This window comes from Cavenderia fasciculata (assembly GCF_000203815.1).
Source record: "Cavenderia fasciculata unplaced genomic scaffold Scf_EUAJFUG02HR96I-5, whole genome shotgun sequence".
Taxonomy (NCBI): domain Eukaryota; phylum Evosea; class Eumycetozoa; order Acytosteliales; family Cavenderiaceae; genus Cavenderia; species Cavenderia fasciculata.
The window spans coordinates 186806-206329 of record NW_004457624.1 but is presented as its reverse complement, the minus strand read 5'-3'; the positions used below and the strand labels follow the sequence as shown (position 1 = coordinate 206329).

The 19524-nt window shown below is 35.0% G+C and overlaps 10 protein-coding genes across 10 annotated transcripts; 4 read left to right on the top strand and 6 right to left on the bottom strand.

Annotated features, from left to right (window-relative positions):
* Positions 1-26: 26 nt before the first annotated feature.
* DFA_11097 (uncharacterized protein) lies at positions 27-2132 on the top strand (the record flags this gene model as incomplete). Its single annotated transcript, XM_004349990.1, has 1 exon — positions 27-2132. The coding sequence occupies one exon, from the start codon at positions 27-29 to the stop codon at positions 2130-2132; it is 2106 nt and encodes a 701-aa protein (XP_004350040.1).
* Positions 2133-2195: 63 nt separating this feature from the next.
* Positions 2196-3212, bottom strand: DFA_11096 (uncharacterized protein; the record flags this gene model as incomplete). Its single annotated transcript, XM_004349989.1, has 1 exon — positions 2196-3212. One exon carries the CDS (start codon positions 3210-3212, stop codon positions 2196-2198), a length of 1017 nt encoding a protein of 338 aa, XP_004350039.1.
* Positions 3213-3646: 434 nt separating this feature from the next.
* On the bottom strand, positions 3647-5470 carry DFA_11095 (uncharacterized protein; the record flags this gene model as incomplete). Its single annotated transcript, XM_004349988.1, has 4 exons — positions 3647-4052; positions 4132-4533; positions 4623-5199; positions 5308-5470. The coding sequence occupies 4 exons, from the start codon at positions 5468-5470 to the stop codon at positions 3647-3649; spliced, it is 1548 nt and encodes a 515-aa protein (XP_004350038.1).
* Positions 5471-6274: 804 nt separating this feature from the next.
* DFA_11094 (uncharacterized protein) lies at positions 6275-7236 on the bottom strand (the record flags this gene model as incomplete). Its single annotated transcript, XM_004349987.1, has 4 exons — positions 6275-6358; positions 6434-6515; positions 6626-6858; positions 6961-7236. The coding sequence occupies 4 exons, from the start codon at positions 7234-7236 to the stop codon at positions 6275-6277; spliced, it is 675 nt and encodes a 224-aa protein (XP_004350037.1).
* Positions 7237-8672: 1436 nt separating this feature from the next.
* DFA_11093 (uncharacterized protein) lies at positions 8673-9012 on the top strand (the record flags this gene model as incomplete). Its single annotated transcript, XM_004349986.1, has 2 exons — positions 8673-8824; positions 8901-9012. The coding sequence occupies 2 exons, from the start codon at positions 8673-8675 to the stop codon at positions 9010-9012; spliced, it is 264 nt and encodes an 87-aa protein (XP_004350036.1).
* A 176-nt stretch (positions 9013-9188) lies between these two features.
* DFA_11092 (uncharacterized protein) lies at positions 9189-10538 on the bottom strand (the record flags this gene model as incomplete). The annotated part of the gene is made up of 1 exon (XM_004349985.1): positions 9189-10538. One exon carries the CDS (start codon positions 10536-10538, stop codon positions 9189-9191), a length of 1350 nt encoding a protein of 449 aa, XP_004350035.1.
* A 230-nt stretch (positions 10539-10768) lies between these two features.
* Positions 10769-12504, bottom strand: DFA_11091 (Transmembrane protein; the record flags this gene model as incomplete). The annotated part of the gene is made up of 3 exons (XM_004349984.1): positions 10769-11154; positions 11230-11568; positions 11676-12504. 3 exons carry the CDS (start codon positions 12502-12504, stop codon positions 10769-10771), a joined length of 1554 nt encoding a protein of 517 aa, XP_004350034.1.
* Positions 12505-13236: 732 nt separating this feature from the next.
* On the top strand, positions 13237-14383 carry DFA_11090 (uncharacterized protein; the record flags this gene model as incomplete). The annotated part of the gene is made up of 2 exons (XM_004349983.1): positions 13237-13948; positions 14025-14383. 2 exons carry the CDS (start codon positions 13237-13239, stop codon positions 14381-14383), a joined length of 1071 nt encoding a protein of 356 aa, XP_004350033.1.
* Positions 14384-14621: 238 nt separating this feature from the next.
* Positions 14622-15432, bottom strand: DFA_11089 (uncharacterized protein; the record flags this gene model as incomplete). The annotated part of the gene is made up of 2 exons (XM_004349981.1): positions 14622-14782; positions 15147-15432. The coding sequence occupies 2 exons, from the start codon at positions 15430-15432 to the stop codon at positions 14622-14624; spliced, it is 447 nt and encodes a 148-aa protein (XP_004350031.1).
* A 1212-nt stretch (positions 15433-16644) lies between these two features.
* slc44a2 (solute carrier family 44 protein member 2) lies at positions 16645-19293 on the top strand (the record flags this gene model as incomplete). The annotated part of the gene is made up of 5 exons (XM_004349980.1): positions 16645-16677; positions 17134-17303; positions 17383-18243; positions 18327-18978; positions 19105-19293. The coding sequence occupies 5 exons, from the start codon at positions 16645-16647 to the stop codon at positions 19291-19293; spliced, it is 1905 nt and encodes a 634-aa protein (XP_004350030.1).
* Between the last annotated feature and the right edge of the window lie 231 nt (positions 19294-19524).

The following is a 19524-nucleotide window of genomic DNA, read 5'->3' as shown; positions in this document are numbered from 1 at the left end:
TTTTAATCAATTTTACAATCTTTGAAATGAACAATAGTAATAATAATATATTTATATTTATAATTAGAAATAGATATCTTCAAAATATAATATTTAATAATGTAAAGTTTAAATTGGTTCATGAAGAAGAGAGACAATATTGTTTGTTTAAATGGTCTTACGATCATTGGAATAAAGTATCTGATATTCTAAAGAATGGTTATTATGGACTGTTGATTGACAAGGTTCAGCGAGGTATACCAGATACAGTATGCAGCTTTACTGTACGTGATGCTGCTACCATATGTCAAAGAATTACAAATACAAATCACTTTTCAATACTTTATAACAAGTTTCGTGATTACTTTGTCGACCCATCACTCTTGGAATTGGCTTGTCGTGGAGGTAATATAGAAATCATCGATATTCTATTAAATCAAACATACCCAATCGTACTGCCACAATCTCGATCTTATATTGGTGCTGCAATGGGTAACCATATTCATGTATTAGATCATCTCCTCGAAAAGATGGTACCATTTGATAGGAAGAATGATCAATTTATATTCGACTTGTTGACAGCATCCATGTCACATCAAGGTGACGTCAATTGTCTTCGTTGGGTACAAGGTCAATTCAAAGATAATCAAGAACTCAGTCCATATCTGTCACAAATAGAACCAAGATACTTTTATTGTTGTGGTGATATCTATTTGCCAGAGTTTCAACAGTCTCTATCATCGTTGAAAGAGAAAGATGTCAAACAAGAGTTTAAAATGTCATTACAATATATAATCGAACATGACGACTTTACAACTATATTCACTCTGTTTGAAGATACAATTGACAAGTGGATACTTTTGGATCTACCACAAGAGTACAGTCAATTCAAAGGAATTGCCAAACATTATAGACATCACTCTGACAGAGATCAATTGGTTGCAAGTTTATTCATCATCGTCTATGCAACAATGCATCAAAAGGCAGAAAAGGCTATACATAACATTATGCAACTACTCCAACACCCAAAAGATCGACATTACTTTTTCTCAAATGTATTGTGTTTGGTGTCTACTAGTGCTGCTGTCAACTCTACAATATTCAAGGTATTGGGCTCAAAAAAAGAATGGTTTCAAGAAGTATTCAAAGTATTTGGATTTGGATCTTGTTTTAGAAATACATTATCTGCGGCACCTGAAACTATACAATTAGATTTCCTCAACTCAAATAGTGATTGGTATCTTCGTATGGATAATCTAACAACATCATCTTTCAAAGTTGCAAATGAATTTAGAGATAAATTCCCAGGAAAGATATTGATTAAAAATATCGATCTTGCAAAAGATATTACATCTCAAAACATATCATTTGTTTTTAATGATGACAGAACTGGTAAATACTCAAAAACAATTAGATTTGCAAGAGAGACATATTTGGAAATGATCAATTATATTCTTGAAATAACACAAGACAAGGATTTATTGGTTAAACTTACGCAAAATGATCAATTCTTTTCATATTGTGGGTATCATGTACAATTACCATTTGGATCAAAACTAAACAAATTTATGTTTGGTTTAAAGCATCATTTACAAGTCAGTAGTGATTTGTGTAGTAGTCGATTGACATTGGATGCATACAAATTATTCAAAAGTAGAATATCCTATTTCCAACATGACCCATTTATTTCTGGTGACCTAGAGTTGATAGAGTACCTATGTCAAGGTCGCAATGTTCAAATCATCAATTCATCAGTGACAAATGGAAGTGTATCAGTGTTGAACAAACTACTTTTCGATAATTTAAATTATCTTGAAGGTCCCAATGACGATGGTTCATGGCTCAACAAGAGTCAGTGTTTACAAAAAATAATAGAGCTTGGAAACATTTCACTTCTTTGTCATTATCTATCAATTTCAGACAAACAAACAAATAACAACAAAGAAACATTGATCAAGCTAATTGATATCAACTCTCCTTCTTTTGCTCTAGCCCTAACAGTCACAAATAATCAAATACCCATTCTAGCAATGTTGATCTATCTCGTAACAAAACTTGGTTTAAATTTTACAAACACAAGACTTAAATCTCTATCACATATAAGAGACAATCAATACTTTGCAAATACATTATCAAATTTATTAAATAAATAAACAAAAAAAAAGAAAAGTTTATTAATGATTGCATTATTTTTATTTAAATGTATGATGTTTACTTTATTTAGCACCAAGTTGACTTGAAGCCATTTTAGTACCATCTACTCTTGATTGAATCTTGGCCATACATAAATCGAAAGATGTTGATTTGTCGTCGGCAAAAGGAGAGAATCCACAGTCGTCACATGTACCAAATCGGCCAACGGGTATCTTTCTGGCGATCTGGAGCACAAGATCACGGACTTCTTCGGGTGTCTCTACTCTAGGCTCAATGGGATCAATTACACCAAAGAAAACAATTCCAGTGGCTGGCAGGTTTTCTGATACAATTTCGAGTACTCTTTCTCTATCTGGTTCGGCAGCAAGCTCCAAGTAGAATCTTCCGCAATTGTGTTTGAAGAATTTAGGTAACAACAAGCCATAATCAACTATTATACTGTGAGTACTGTCTTGGTCGGATCCCGGACAGGTATGAATACCAATCTTTTTTCTTTCCTCGTCAGTGAATCGATCAAACAATCGGTTGTTTAATTTAACCATTTGATCCAAAAGAGCACCCGATGGATCCAACATTAAAGATAGACGTAACTCGGTGGCATCTACTTGAACGACCGATGCACCTTCTTTAAATGCACTTTGAATATCCTTTTCACATTCATCGATGACTTCATCCAAGAATTTTTCACGAGAGTAACCTGGGATTCCAGCAGTTGGATACATTAAACTAATAGCACTTGGCGAAATAACAGCTTGTTTGATGGGGGTGTCTTGACAACAATTACGTAACTTTTTAACATAGCTACCAGAGTATTGACCAAATACCAACCGATTTGCACTAAACACAGGTAATCTTCGAGTATGACCATCAGCAAAGAGGATAACGGCTCCATCAGGTTTGAATTGGTTCATGTCAAGTGGATAGGTTGCAAACGATGGCTTCCAAATTTCTCCATCTGTAATGATTGGTGAACCAGTCTTTGCAAGTTCATCGACTATAACTTTTAAATATTGTTCTTGACTTGTTGTTCCTATTGGTCTTGGTAGTGATCCAATTAGCTCTGTTTGAATTCCACTCATATTTTAAATAATACTATACTATATAAATATATTGATTTAAATGAATGGAATGAAGGAGGAGGAGGAGTTGTTGTATTTATCAAGGGTTTGGTTGGTAAATTAAATTAAATCAGTTTGATCATCAATTCACTCAAAACAAAAAATCATCTGACCAATTTACAAATTAGCCTGATTTTGGGTGATTACCACGCAATGGTGGGTTTGGTATCGACATCTTAAGATTAATCTAAAGAGGGTAGACTACCCTTTCTGACCCACAATGAACTTAAACAACAACCAACAACACCAACCACAAATGATTACAAAAAATTATTTATTTATTTATTTTGTTAATTTGTAAATTGAACAAAGTCAACCATGAGATTACTTCATTCTTCTTCCTATCTTTCTTTTTTTCTCTCTCTCTCTCTCTCTCTCTCTCTCTCTCTATCATCTTATTGATTAACACTTGCACATTGAGCAACTTGATCACCAGCATCTCTATTGGCATAATGTCTATCAAAGTTTTTGATATAGATGGCAGTGATTTTGTTGACATAGTCATCCTTGTTGGTTGTTTTTTGTTCGTCTGGTGTTAGGCCAGATTGGAAGATTACGTTGGCCCATGCATCGGGTACTTGAATTTCACAAGCTGGAGGGAACGATAACTTTTCTGGTATAAAGTTGGGTGACGTAGAGACACATGGGAACTTGTTGGTTGCAACCTTGCACGTTGGCACTGTATTGCCAAATGGATGAGTAATTGGAATCAATGTACGTTTAATTTGCATTGGTTTTTTAATCTTTTGTCCACTTGTATCAAATCCTGATACCATTCTAAATATTGTCTGACTCCACCAACTAAATAGAAAATAAATAAATTAATAAATAAATATTATTAATATTATTGATTATTTTAATAATATTTTTTGTTTCATACCAATCTTCTTCTCTCGCAGCATTTAAAGCTAAAATAACCGTTTGAATTGATTCTTCAGGGTAACCACCAGCCTTTAGGAATTGGATCCAGTTACTAGTTGATTTGAAATTCTTCATCTTGTTGACTGTGAAATAATTGTAGGCTTGGTCAACTACGTATTGCCATACATACTCGTCGGTAGAAGTCGTTCCAAATGTGAACATTACACTGACTGGGTTACCTCCCTTGACTGGGTTTCTATTCAATACCATCGAGTTGCCAAGAAGTGAATCTACCAAAATATTTTGATAATTGTCTTTGAGTACTTTGAATCTATTGGTTGCTGCTGCAACCACCTGAATACCTGGTTGTGATACAAGTTGTCTAACATTAAAATAATGACAATAATCACTATCCCATTGTCTATAACAAATAAATAATAAATAAATATTAATTAATATTATTATTGTTTTCTATTTCTATTTTTTCTATATGTTTTTCTAGAAGGTTACCTTGAAAAAACCATATAAAGATGATCATTTACAGGATTAGCAGGATATAATAAATTATTTACACTTTCACCACTATCAATCCAATAGGTTACATCGGTGGTTGGTGGTGGATACGTACCACCCTTTCCATTGATAATATCGGCACGAATAGCATCACTTGCACGACTATTTATGAAATTGGGTGACTTGATCTTGGAGGAACAGATGGAACATGGATGATGAAGAGTGTACAAGTAACGTATAGGTTGTGGAGCAACGGTGGGTTTAAAGCCTCCGGTTGTGAAATAAAACAATGACTTTATACCCATACTCTCCGAGTGGAATGGAGTATCATACTCTTTGAACATGGTCTGTAGTACCATGGTTGGAGCATACGTGTTGGCACCTTTGTTGGCTTGATTTGGTAAAAGATCGATAAAGATATTATTGGGTTGTGCAGTGGCTTTCTGGTTAATATAAAAGTACTTGAATTGGTATGCATCAAATGTAAGATATGAATTGGCTGGTGCTACCAATGGAACTCCTGAAAATTTGGCTGGTGAATAATCACCACTAAGTTCTCCATAAAATGTAAATCCTTTAAAAAATAGAAAATTAATAAAGGAAAATAAATAAATAAATATATTAAGATTAGTAAATAAATAAAAGACTTTAGACTTTAAATATTTTTAAATTTGACATATACCATATTGTCCATGAATAAAATCATTGTTACCAGCTGAATGAGCCCATATGTAATATTGTAAATCTGTGATGACCTGTGTATCAGATTTAAATGCTTGACTATTATTTATAATAAATACTGTCACTAATACCAATGCCAGCTGTATAATACTAGTTGGTTTCATTGTATAAATATATATTATCTATTATCTATTATCTAATTATAATTATTTGTTTTTTTTTTTGATTTGATTTGTAAAATTACTATTGTGGTTTGAAAAAGAGTTGATATTTAAAACTGTTGTTTGTTGAACGGTTGATTGATTGATTATTGTCGACAATCGGTTCCGAATAATCATCGAAAGTCGGTCTTCTTTAAATCCCAAAGAAGAAGTGGGTGTACCACCAACCAACCTAACGTGAGCAGCAGGCTTGTTGTTGATATTAGCATTATTTGATTGACACCAAGCAGCTCATCGGTGCGAATGTGGGTATCGATACTGATCAGTGCCGCCTCTGATAACCCAACATGTTGATCATTGTTGTTTGATGGGTTTGGATATCGAATCGATTGTCACAAACAGGCAAATGACTTTTGACTATAAAGTCGTTTCTAATCTGTGATTGAACACGAGCACGTGATACAACAAAGAATGTCGATAGGTGTTTATCGACTGATTGTGTGTGTGGCCCAATATCGATCTGATAAGAAAAAGCAAAGATGAAGAAACATGATCAATCAAAAAAAAAAAGGGGTGGGGGACACACCATTGTGTCTTTCTGAACAGATATTTTTTATATTTAATTTATTTTTCTTTTTTTTTTTTAATATTCCCCCTATTGGTACATGTATGCGAAGTACATGTGCTCATTGGGGGTCAGTTTACACTGCATCTTTGCTTTTGGAGCCATTGTACTATTTGTGTGTGTGTCGCTTGACAAACTAATGCACAAAACATACACTCTCCTCACTCGCTCGCTCGTCGTCTTTAACGAAGGAGGATACCAATGATATCACCGGCACCCAGACCAAAAGTGTAAAAGTCCAATCTACCAACTGCCAATGTCATATTCTAAATGAAAAGGAAATATTAATATTTTAGAATAAGGTATATAGATTGAATAAATAATGTAATGGAAATACATACCAAAGCATCCTTGATAAGAGCTGGAGAATTTGTAAGAATCAATGGAACATCATGAATAAGTACAAATGGAATACCAATAATACTAAAGTAAAAATTGAAAAAAGAAAGAAATATAAGGTTAAGAATTGGAAATGAATGACTGATAGAAGATTGATTGATTGATTGATAGAGTTGATAGAGTTGATAACTTACGTAAATGAAGCACCAATCTTTACAATCAAAGAAGTAATTCTAGCAATTAATTGATCGATTCTGCAATGAATACCAATGGAAGCAATGACATTGGCCATTTCTGGAAGACGAAGAACATTCTTGATGGCAAATTCAGAGATGGTGTCAGAGTCGGTTAAAATCTTGTTTAAAATATTCTCACCATTTCTAGTATCATTCATACAAAGACGAGCCATTGATGGATTGGTACGTAACTAAAAAAAAAGAGAAAAAAAAGAAAAAAAAAGAAAAAAAAAGAAAATAATTAATTAATTATATAATTAATCTATAAATTGTTCAATATTAAATTTACATACTTCGTAACCATCAATAACACCATGGACACCAGCAGCCAATTCTCTCATTCCGAAATGACTAATCTTGTTGATGGCAGCAATCAATGGCTTGACAATGTTACCAATGAGACCAAGTATGATTTCCTCAGAGTATTGGCTTTCCATGATTCTACTTCTACGGAGGAGTGCTTCCGTCTCTTGTTCGGTCCAATATCTTTCTTGGAGATCAAAGTTTGATGATTGTGTCAGGGGTAATAATACACCCAGTATTAGGAATACTACTAATAGTTTTTGCATTGTTGTTATTATTATTATTAATTATAGTTATTGTTGTGATGGTAGGAAGATTTAACAATATTTGAATTTATATTAAAAACAAAAATAAATAAATCAACAACTATTGGGATTTTGGAATAGAGTTGGAGTGATTGAAGGATGGATGATGAATTGGTAAAATAAAAATAATAGGTGGTAGGTAGGGTAGGGTAGAGTAGGGTAGGGTAGGGTATACACTATATAGAGAAGAAGAGTACTCCAAAATGGCAAGTTGCTCAAACAATTGTTTTGGTAATCATCAAATGTTGTATTACAACCTTTTAATCCATTTGTTGGGCATCATTCACTGTTGACATTTTCATTGTTAATGCTACTCCTCCTCTCTTGTTGTTTTAACAATCTCATTGAGACAGACAGACAGAGATGTCTGGTTAACTCGACTCGAGTGATCAGTGTCGACTATCATCATTGCAGTGTAGTAGTAGTTGAGTAGTTCTTGTCATCACTTTCCAATAATGTTGTTTAAACCGTCATCATCATCATCATCATCATCACTTTGTTGCCATGCAGCCAGCAGCAGTAGCTTCTTATTCAACCATACTTATTGTTATTTCTGACTAAGTAGCTGGCTAGCTAGCTTGCATGATTCTGTCAAGAAATAACAGTGTCTGTCAATAAGAAGAATCATTCATAGTGCGCACTATTATAACTTACCATCCAAGTTAGCCAAAATAATAATAATAACAATATCAATGATGATCATATTGAAGTGTGTTGATTCATTCATCTCTCTGTTACGATGAAAAACCAGAATGCACATCACACACCCCCAACAACAATGAAGCAATGTTTGTTGGATGGATGGAATCGAATGAATGAATGAATGAATCCGATGATCATCACATGCAATAGTGGGGGGAGTAAGGTAGAATGGTAGAAATGACAATGAGTTCACAGCTGAGTGCTACTACCCCTAGCTGTCATTCATGTTGAATGAATTATTTGTATTGCGTGATGAACCACTTGGTTGGTATGGTTTGATCAGATTCAACCACAATACCACAATTACATTCAATGTGTCAATGGCTTGTTTGTTGTCGTCATCGATTATTGTTACGAAGATTTTGAATGAAAATAATAACAAGCTTGTTGTTGTAAAATAGTTTTCTATAAATCTAGAAAAATAATTATATTAATAATAATAATAATAAAAAATAAGGTATTCTATTTTTTTGGATTAGGGAATTTCTCTAATTGTTATGATAATAAATATCTATAATTGGAGTATTGATATGATAATTTAAAATGATTTTCAAATGAAATTAATAATACAAGCTAAATTTTATTTTTATTGAATTAATTGGGAATATGAGAGTCTTATAAATAGATAGTCTCTGTGGTTGTGAATTGAGACAATTAGACAAGAATTAATTAAATTAAATTAAACTAAATATAGAATGGATAACAGAACAAAAAGTGAAATTGAAACCAAGGCAAAAGATATTTTTGGTCTAGGTGACAAGGACAACAAAGAAGGTGGAAAGGGAATTGGTGGTATTGGTGGTGGTCATGACTCAAAGACTCATGGAAATATTGGTGACAAGAAACAGTATGTATAAATAAATAAATAACCTAAAATTAATAATAAACACTTTCTAATAATAATTATTATTATTATCAATTAGATCTGGAGGATCAATGGCCAAACATTGTGAAGAAGATGTTCGTGGTGGAACCAGTGGTATCAAAGATGATATTGCCAACCCAAACCCTGAAGGAAAACAAAATATGATGTAAACCATAGAAATATCTATTTTTGTTTTTAATAAATAAATAAATATAAATATATTTATTAATAATCTATATATATATACATATATGTTTTAATTTTAATTTGTCGGAGTTGTTGTGATTAGTTGCTGTTGTTGTTGTTGTTGTTGTTGATAATTATTATTTTGTTTGTTTGTTTTGTTTTAAATGGATTCTTTGATAGATTCAATATAATCAAATGATAAACAAACAAATTTGTTTTCATATTCTCTACATCCATATCCTTCACTACAAACATCATCTGAGCATTTATATCTTAATTGTTGTTGTTGATGTTGTTGTTCAATTTGTTGATATTTCTTTTCAAGAAAACCATGGTCACTTAGGAATTGATTAGGTGTCGTTTCATCTGGTCGTTCAGAGAGTGAATAACATACAGGTATTCCTTCAATCTCTATACACTCTGTAAATGATGGTGGACAAACTGTTGTTCCACATCCTGATGTTTGAATAATTTTAGTTTGTTCAACTTGTTGTTGTTGTTGTTGATTACCCAGATGATCATCAATACTTGGATTAATAATATTATTATTATTATTATTATTATTATTAATTTGATTATTATTATTATTTTGATTATTATTTTGATTAATAAATTGGTCATAATTACTTTCATCATTTAGATTAAAAAAATGATTATTAATTTCATAAATATTTTCGTCTTCATTTAGAATATAACTATCAAGTTGATCAATATTATTATTATTATTATTTTGATTATTATTTTGATTATTATATTGATTATCTTCTTTTTGATTAATATTATTATTATTATCTTTTGATTGTAATAAACCAATATTGTGACGAATTATTTTAAATAGATTACTTAGATAATTATTATTATTTTGATTATTATTATTATTATTATTATTTGTTGATTGTTGTTGTTGTTGTTGTTGTTGTTGTTTTTCAATAAGAGGAGGTGGAGATGGTGTTGAAGGGTGTAATAGAGATGGATATGGAGGAGGAGTAGAAGAAGGAGGAGATTTAGGGAAACAAGTAGCAGTTGGAAATAGACAACATGTAGTAGATTCACAAGAATTTTGTACATATGCACATTTCTCACCTTTTGATTCACAGTCTAGATCTTCACATGAAAAGTTTCTGACGAGGTAGTATTCAAAGCCAGTCGTTGGTATACATTCGTTCTGCATTTCACAAATCTCTCCAGTGTCTGTCTTGATCATACAATACAGTGCCTCTCTACATTTATATTCTTCGTATGCTGCACAGTATACACCAGTTCTACCACAACAAGTTCTATAGCGGAATGGTACACATCCATTCGTCAACAAGCAATCTTCCATTGCTATGTGTTCACAATCCAATTGAACTCGAATCATACCATAATGGTCCCTATAAGGTAGTAATGTCTTATTACTACTAGCTATTACATTGTTTTCATTATTATTATCTTCTTTTAATTGATATGTATTGATTGTTGATATATAATAAATTGAAATGACCAAAATGACAAAGATAAAGGTCTTCATCTTTTTTTTTTTGCTTTGGATATTTAAATAATAATAATAATATACTATATAGTCAATTATAAATCTATCTATCCTAGTAGTGATCAATCAAATCATATGATCATTGATGGTTTTGACTGATCAGTCACTCACCCCCTCCCTCACCACCTTGGTGTGCTATGAAAATAATAATGTGATTGTTATTTATTTATTATTTGATCGAGATTTAGATTTGATTATTTATATATTTACTATGACCACTGAGCAGTATTATTAATACTACTAAGGTCTTTATTTTTATGTAATAGATTATGAAGATGATTGTTGTGGTGATGATCACCATGACGGTTTTTTGATCGATTTCGTTTATAGAATCCTGTTGGTGTTCCAGGTGTTAATTTACCACGTGTACTACCACTACCCATACCCATATTATCATGATCATTTACTAATGGATCAATACTATCTTCATCAGGTACTTTTCTATCACATGCACCCTTTTCAATTACATTTTCACCCAATATAGGTTCTTCATCTTCAACATGAGTTGCAATTGTTTTGAATGGTGGATTCACCAATAATAATAATCCAACTGCCAATGATGATAATGCTTGTGCAAGTAAAAATAACCATAAATCTAAATGAAATAGAAAATAGTTTAATATAATCATGATGATAGGTCTTTTTTAAATTGATGTATTCATTCATTTACCGTGCCAATAACCAATAATAACCGCAGGACCTAAACATCTAGCCATATTATAACCTGGACCATTAAAATAATTTGCATAACCACCTGCAATGATTTGTGTTAGTCCTAGAGTTGCACCAATTAAAAATGATGGTAGTATGGGACCTAGAACTTCGTATTGTCTTGGATCGAGTGCTGTTGCAAATGCAACATAAACATTGATAAATGTCAACATAAACTCGGCTGCCAGTGCATGACCACGGTTCATATCTGCACCAAATGAACAAACTGCCAATGTAGTCTGATTGACTATAACCTCTGGTAATATAGCCTTTACAAATCCTGCTCCAACTATTCCTCCTGCAAATTGTGATATAATATAAATTATTCCTTTCCAACTATAAATAAATTAAATTAATAAGAAGTATAAAGTATTTCTTTTGTTTTGTTTTGTTTTTCTTAGTTACTTGGAATATAACCACTAATAAGTGTAGTTAGAGTAATAGTTGGATTTAAATGAGCACCAGAAGCAGGAGCAGTTGAGAGAATGAGAATGGCAATCATAAATACGTGGAGGATACCAACTGCTATGGGTGTTCGAAATGATGGGACTAGGTTGACTGTTGGTGCTGGTTGGTTGGATGGATTATAGACAACGGAATAATTGAAATAATTGGTCATTGTAATAATGATGGATAAAGCGAAAAATACTAGTATCATTGTACCGACAAACTCTACCAATGCTTCTTTATAGAGTGTTGGCGATGAAAGTTGTTGCCAATCCATCCAAATATCTTTACATTCTTTAAATGATCTAAATACATGTTGTCTGTGAACTCTAATATTGGTATCTGGTAAATGACGATATTTGATCAATGAACCTGGAAAGTTTGAACCTCTTGTATGTTGCAACTTTATATGTAATACTTTGGGTCTCCTTTTCAATTTCTCCTCTCTTTCCCGAATAGGTGATGGTACCATTAAATCTCCAGGTGCCGGTGCACTCTTTGTTAGAAAAAATCTATCTATTGGTTCATCTATCTTATTATTATTATTATTGAGTTTATCTGGATCTATTGTACTATCTAAATCACTTAGATATTGATCATCTTCATCTTCTATATTTATTCTACTTTCTTTTGGTGATTTAATATTTCTATTTTGATTATTATTATTTTGATTTAAATCTTCTTCATAACTAATATGACTACTATTACTACTGCTACCAATATCATCTTCATCTTCGCCAGGATTTGAATGTGCCAACTTGTTTGCCTTCCAAAAGTTATTATTCATATTATATATCTTGTCTCCTCCTTAATATTAATCTAAATCTCTCAAAAAACATTCAATCATACATTACATTTCATCTATCTGATTGCACCGCTCTTGCAACATGCTGTTCAGTACTCGTCATGAATCCAAATAGATTTATATCACATCATACATTCATTCACACAACATCCTCTCCTGTAGTTCAAGTTTGCAACACATAATATTCATTCTCTCTTTAAATTATTATGTGCAACCTTTTTCTCTCTCTCTCTCCCTATTTGTAATATTGTGTTTGTTTTTTTTTACAACTACTATTTTTGTATTATTCATCTCGTGGTGGGTGAGTACTCGGTGTTCTCTATTTTTCTTCTTCTTTTTTTGTGCACCCCACCAGATTGTTGTTGAATAATTTTCGAGTATAAATTTTAATCTATTTCAATTCCTCTCTTTTTTCCTTTTGAGTCATGGTGACTCCACCTAACCACCACATTAAATTTATTAAAAATTTAATTAAAATTGAATTTTCAACTCTCAAGACAGTACAGTAAACTATTTAATTAGTCACTTTGCACTCTTTCAATTCATAATTTTCAAAAAGGTATAGAGTTAATTATTTATCTAACAACAACATACTATTTTATAAATTAAATTATTTACACCCAATTATTATTATTATAAGTTTTTATTTTAAATTACCATTACCTTTATATATTATAGCATTACTGTACAAAACAAACAACAACAAAAAAAACAATGCAAATCTTTGTTAAAACATTAACAGGTAAAACCATTACCTTGGAAGTAGAAGGCTCTGACACTATCGAAAATGTCAAGACCAAGATTCAAGACAAGGAAGGTATCCCACCTGATCAACAACGTCTCATTTTCGCCGGTAAACAATTAGAGGATGGTAGAACCCTCTCGGATTACAACATCCAAAAGGAATCCACTCTCCATCTCGTCCTCCGTCTCCGTGGTGGTATGCAAATTTTTGTCAAGACCCTCACTGGTAAGACCATCACCCTCGAAGTCGAAGGATCCGACACTATCGAAAATGTCAAGACCAAGATTCAAGACAAGGAAGGTATCCCACCTGATCAACAACGTCTTATCTTTGCCGGTAAACAATTAGAAGACGGCAGAACTTTGTCGGACTACAACATCCAAAAGGAATCCACTCTCCATCTCGTCCTCCGTCTCCGTGGTGGTATGCAAATCTTTGTCAAGACATTGACCGGCAAGACCATCACCTTGGAAGTCGAAGGTTCTGACACTATCGAAAATGTCAAGACCAAGATTCAAGACAAGGAAGGTATCCCACCTGATCAACAACGTCTCATCTTTGCCGGTAAACAATTAGAAGACGGCCGAACTCTTTCCGATTACAACATCCAAAAGGAATCTACTCTCCATCTTGTCCTTCGTCTCCGTGGTGGTATGCAAATCTTTGTCAAGACCCTCACTGGTAAGACCATCACTCTTGAAGTCGAGGGATCTGACACCATTGAAAATGTCAAGACCAAGATCCAAGACAAGGGAAGGTATCCCACCTGATCAACAACGTCTCATTTTCGCCGGTAAACAATTAGAGGATGGTAGAACCCTCTCGGATTACAACATCCAAAAGGAATCCACTCTCCATCTCGTCCTCCGTCTCCGTGGTGGTATGCAGATCTTTGTCAAGACATTGACTGGTAAGACCATCACTCTTGAAGTCGAAGGATCCGACACCATTGAAAACGTTAAGACCAAGATTCAAGACAAGGAAGGTATCCCACCTGATCAACAACGTCTTATCTTTGCCGGTAAACAATTAGAGGATGGCAGAACCCTCTCGGATTACAACATTCAAAAGGAATCCACTCTCCATCTTGTCCTCCGTCTCCGTGGTGGTAACTAGATCACTCAAAATAAATCTCCACCCCAATAGATTTGATATTTGATCATCTCTATCACTCCCAACTCAATTCTCTCAGTCTTTATTATTTGTATTGTTTTGTTGATCCAATTTATTCTCTTTATTATTTGTATTAATTTGTATTGCTTTGTTATATGGTCCCAATTATCTCTTTGTGTGAATTCCAGCCATGAGACACCTCTCTCTACCCCCCCCCCCCCCCCCCTCGAGAATTGTTGAATTATTTGTGTTGTGGGGTGCTCTCTCTCTCTCTCTCTGAATTGTGGATGGTGGATGAAGATGCTGGGTGGTTTGTGATGACTAAGAATGGTGGTGGTGATGATGATGAATAGGAGTAGGCTACTACTTGTAGGTAGAGACGCACTATAGAGGTGTCTCTAGCTACAAGTAGTAACCTTAGTCTAGTCAATGCCAGGAGCAAATGATGAAGTGCCAGAGTACCACCCTCTCCCGGCCATTGAGAGGTACCACCCTCTCCTATCCCAGCCATGAGAGGCGCCTCCCTCTCCTCCCAGCCTTGGCCAAGAGAGGCACCCTCCACCTCTCTCCTCTCCCAGCCAATAGAGGGTACCACCCTCTCCGGCCATTGAGAGGTACCACTCTCTCTCCCTCCCCTCCCAGCCGCGGTGCCTCTCCTCCCGCCAAGAGAGGAGGTACCCTCTCTCCTAGCCCAGAGAGGCACCCTCCACCCTCTCCCTCTCTCCTCTCCTAGCCAAGAGAGGCACCCCTCTCTCTCGAGGTTCACCTTGGTCTTGGGAGGAGGTGCTTCTCAAGCCAAGAGAGGCACCTCTCTCCTCTCCTCCCGGCCATTGAGAGTACCACCCTCTCCTCTCCCAGCCATGAGAGGCACCTCCCACTCCTCCCAGCCTTGGCCATGAGAGGCACCTCCCTCTCCTCACAGCCTTGGCCATGAGAGGCACCTCCCTATCCTCCCAGCCTTGGCCAAGAGAGGCACCCTCCTCTCCTATCCCAGCCATTGAGAGGGCACCACACTCTCCGCCTTGAGAGGTACGACCCTCTCTCCTAGCCATGAGAGGCACCTCCCTCTCCCAGCCAAGAGAGGTGCGGTGCCTCTCCTCCCGCCAAGAGAGGAGGTACCCTATCCCAGCCATTGAGAGTACCTCCCTCTCCTCTCCTCTCCTCCCAGCCATTGAGAAGTGCCTCGTTCCCCAGCCATCAGCCTCTACCAGCTATGGGCTCCACCCAGCCAAGAGAGGTACCTCCCTCTCCAAGCCATGGAGCACCTCTACCCAGCCAGCAGGGGCACCTCCCTCTCCCAGCCATTGAGGGCACCTCTCAACCTCCCAGCCAAGAGAGGCACACCTCTCCCAGTCATGAGCCAAGAGAGGCACTTCTCTCAACCTCCCAGCCATGGAGAGGTACAATTCCCCTGAGATGCACCACCTCCTAGCCAAGGGTGGTACAACTCTTCCCTCTCCCCTCCTGCAAGTGAGTCCTGAAATAATTAGTTGTTATAGAGGAAAGTTGTGAAGAGGTGAGAAGCAGCCGTATGATCTCTCTCTCTCTCTCTCCTAGCCATGAGACGCATCACTTTCCTCTATCCTCTCTCCTAGCACCTCTCCCCTACCTGCCCGGACGTGATGATTATGATGATGATGATGAATAAACTGCAGCTGCAAGTAGTCCTGAAATTAGTTGTAATGAGAGGTGAGAAGCAGCCATATGATCTCTCTCTCTCTCCTAGCCATGAAACGTATCACTCTCCTCTATCCTCTCACCTCTCCTACCTGCCCGGACGACGATGGCGATGATGATGATTATGATGATTATGATGATGAATAAGCTGCAAGTGAGTCCTGAAATAATTAGTTGTTATAGAGGAAAGTTGTGAAGAGATAACAATAAGAGATGTTTGTGAAAATTTTTTGAACAACAACCCCTCCCAACCCACCAAAAAATATTATTATTATTGAAAATTAATTTATGTGTGAATGAGAGACTTTTTGATTCCCTTACTCAAAGACAGAGGTTTTGAATAACTAATTAGTTGTTATTATTATTCTTTGATACTACTACTACTACTAAAATCTCTCTTGCACGCAATGTAGATGATAGGTATTGTTATCAACAACAATAGTAGAGAGATACTTGTCAGGTATCCAAAATCATGATCAATTCTCTATATTTTGTTCAGTTCTCTATATTTTGTTTATTACTATGAAATCTATCTTTGTCTCACCTTTAGCAGAGCACTCCCTCCCTACTTGCAGGTATAAAAATAAATGGTGTCAGGTGGATCTGAATCGAAAATCTATGTAAAAATATCGGTTGACATGTACGATCGATGATGAATGATTAAAAATAATTTGTTTGTTTGTTTGTAGCTACACGGCCCCAACCTCCTCCTTCTTGGTTGTCGCAGTGAGGAGACAACTCTGCTTTCATCATCAAAACTCTCTCTTACTCTCTATATCTTTATCTATATCTCTCTCTCTTGTACTACTACTATCAATCACTAAAGGGGAAATTGAAAGTGTGAGGGTTAGCAATCACTCACTCACTCCACTCACCACTCACTGTAGAACGAACAAACTCAGACGAAACGAAACGACTACGCGCATCATCAATCAACTATCAACTATCAACTATCATCAATCAACTATCAATCATTAATCAACTATCAAATATCATTTATTTATTTATTTATATCTCAAATCAACGCTAAATTTGTATTAAATTATTAAGAGATAGATATATTAAATATTTATTAGAGAAAAATGGGTAAGGGACATGATCCAAGAGGACACGAAGTAATCAAGAACAAAGGTGTCTATGATAAGAGAAAATGTCATGATTGTTTGTTCTTGTTATTATTCTTGGCATTTTGGGGTGGTATGATTGCTGTTGCTGTCATTGCCGTTAAAGAAGGTAATCCACTTAGGTATGTTAAAATAAATAGATTGAAATCAATCAACAACTAAACTTTTTGTATTAATCAATTATTATTTGTTATTTGTTAGATTAATTTATGGAACTGATGAAAATGGAAATATTTGTGGTGTAGATAATATTGCAGATGGAGTATTGCCAGCCAATAAATCAGCCAATTTTGTAGACAACAAATATGTATACTATATAGTATATACTGGTAACTTGATCAGTGCACGTCCAGTGTGTGTATCGCAATGCCCCAACGAGACGCACTTGATACCAGACAATGCATCGCAATTGGTGTGTTCGTATAATGTCACTCCTGCAATGGACCAACTCTATCCAAATGGTACTTGTGCCGGTACCTATGCATCACGTCCAATATTCAATCGTTGTATTCCAACCGTTTTAGTAAACGCTACCGACACCTTGTTGGATGAAGTATTCAAGATGATCAATTCAAAGATCGATCAAGACACTTCGGTCAAACTGCTGTCGGATATGGTAGAATCATGGAAATACTTGATTATGGGTGCATTTGTTGCATTGGGTCTTGGATTCCTTTGGATCTTTTTGCTACGTTATTTTGCCGGTCTCATTACTTGGTCAACTGTACTTGGTGTACTTGGATGTCTATCATTACTCGCCATTCAAGTTTACTATCAATGGCAAGATGCTGAAGACGAGTACTATTCCATTCCACCAGCTCAACGTCTATCACTCCAATACGATAATGTTCAAGCTCTCAAAGTCATCTTTATCATCATTTGCGTCATTGGTGGTATCTTGGCATTTATCATCCTCGCACTCTGGCGTCGTATCATGTTGTCTATTGCAATCATCAAGGAAAGTAGTCGTGCCGTTGGTACCATGCCATCCATCTTCTTCTTCCCATTATTCATTTTTGCTTGGATTTGTGCTTTTGTCATCTATTGGGTAATCATTGGATTGTATGTATAGTAAAATAATAATAATAATAGTTATTAGTTATTTGATTATTAATTATGTATTATTTCAATCTTTCTATTTCTAGTTACTTGGGAACAGCAGGAACACCAGAATATGATGAAAATGGAGTATTTTTGGGATATATTGCAAATGATACCATTAGATATATGCAAATCTATCACTTTTTTGGTTTATTGTGGACGATTACTTTTATTTTGGCAGTGAATCAATGTACTATTGCAGGATCGATAGCTCTTTGGTATTGGGTGATGGATAAAAAGGATACACCCTATTTCCCAGTTTGGAAGTCATTTGGACGTGTACTCCGTTATCATTTGGGATCGTTGGCTTTGGGTTCGCTGATCTTGGCCATTATCAAATTCATCCGATACGTTTTGCAATATGTAGAGAAAAAGTTCAAGGGCAAGGAAGCATTTTTGGCTCGATTCATTGTAAAGTGTCTTCAATGTCTATTTTGGTGTTTTGAAAAATTCATTAAATTCCTAGACAAGAATGCCTATATTATGATATCAATCTATGGTTACTCATTCTGTAAAGGTGCCAAACGTGGTTTTGAATTGATTCTATCAAACGTCCTAAGAGTCGCCGCCGTCAATATGATATCTGGATTCCTCTTGTTCCTTGGTCGTGTATTAATCACTGTCATGACTGTTGGTATTGCATTCTATGCTCTTCAACGTGTTGATGATTTAACCTTTTATGTTATTCCTGTTATTGTAAGTAATAGAGAAAATAGAGAAAATAGAAAATAGAGAAAATAGAGAAAATAGAAAATAGAGAAAAGAGAAAATTAAAATTAATTCTAATTCTTAATTCTATTTTTGTTTGTTTATAATATCTAGTTAATTGGAGTAATTGCATATGCAATTGCAACTGGATTCATGTCAGTATATGATATGACAATTGATACAATGTTATTATGTTTCTGTGAAGATAGTAGCAAGAATGATGGATCTGCTGAACGTCCCTATTTCATGTCCAAACGATTAAAGAAATTTGTTGATGGTGGATATACTGGTTCATGTTGTTAAACCAAAATAATAATATTATTATTATTGTACTTGTAAAATCAAAAAGATAACAACAACGGTTTGAAGTTCCACCCCCCACCAAATTATAACTTAAAATAAACTAAATTGTATTGTTAAATATATCACCCATTCATCAATCAACCAATCAAACCAATCAAATCTTTTATCTGTAGTCCCGAAAAGAGTGAGGTGTCGTGTGTTGCTTGGTTTTGCCGTCAAACAACAATAATC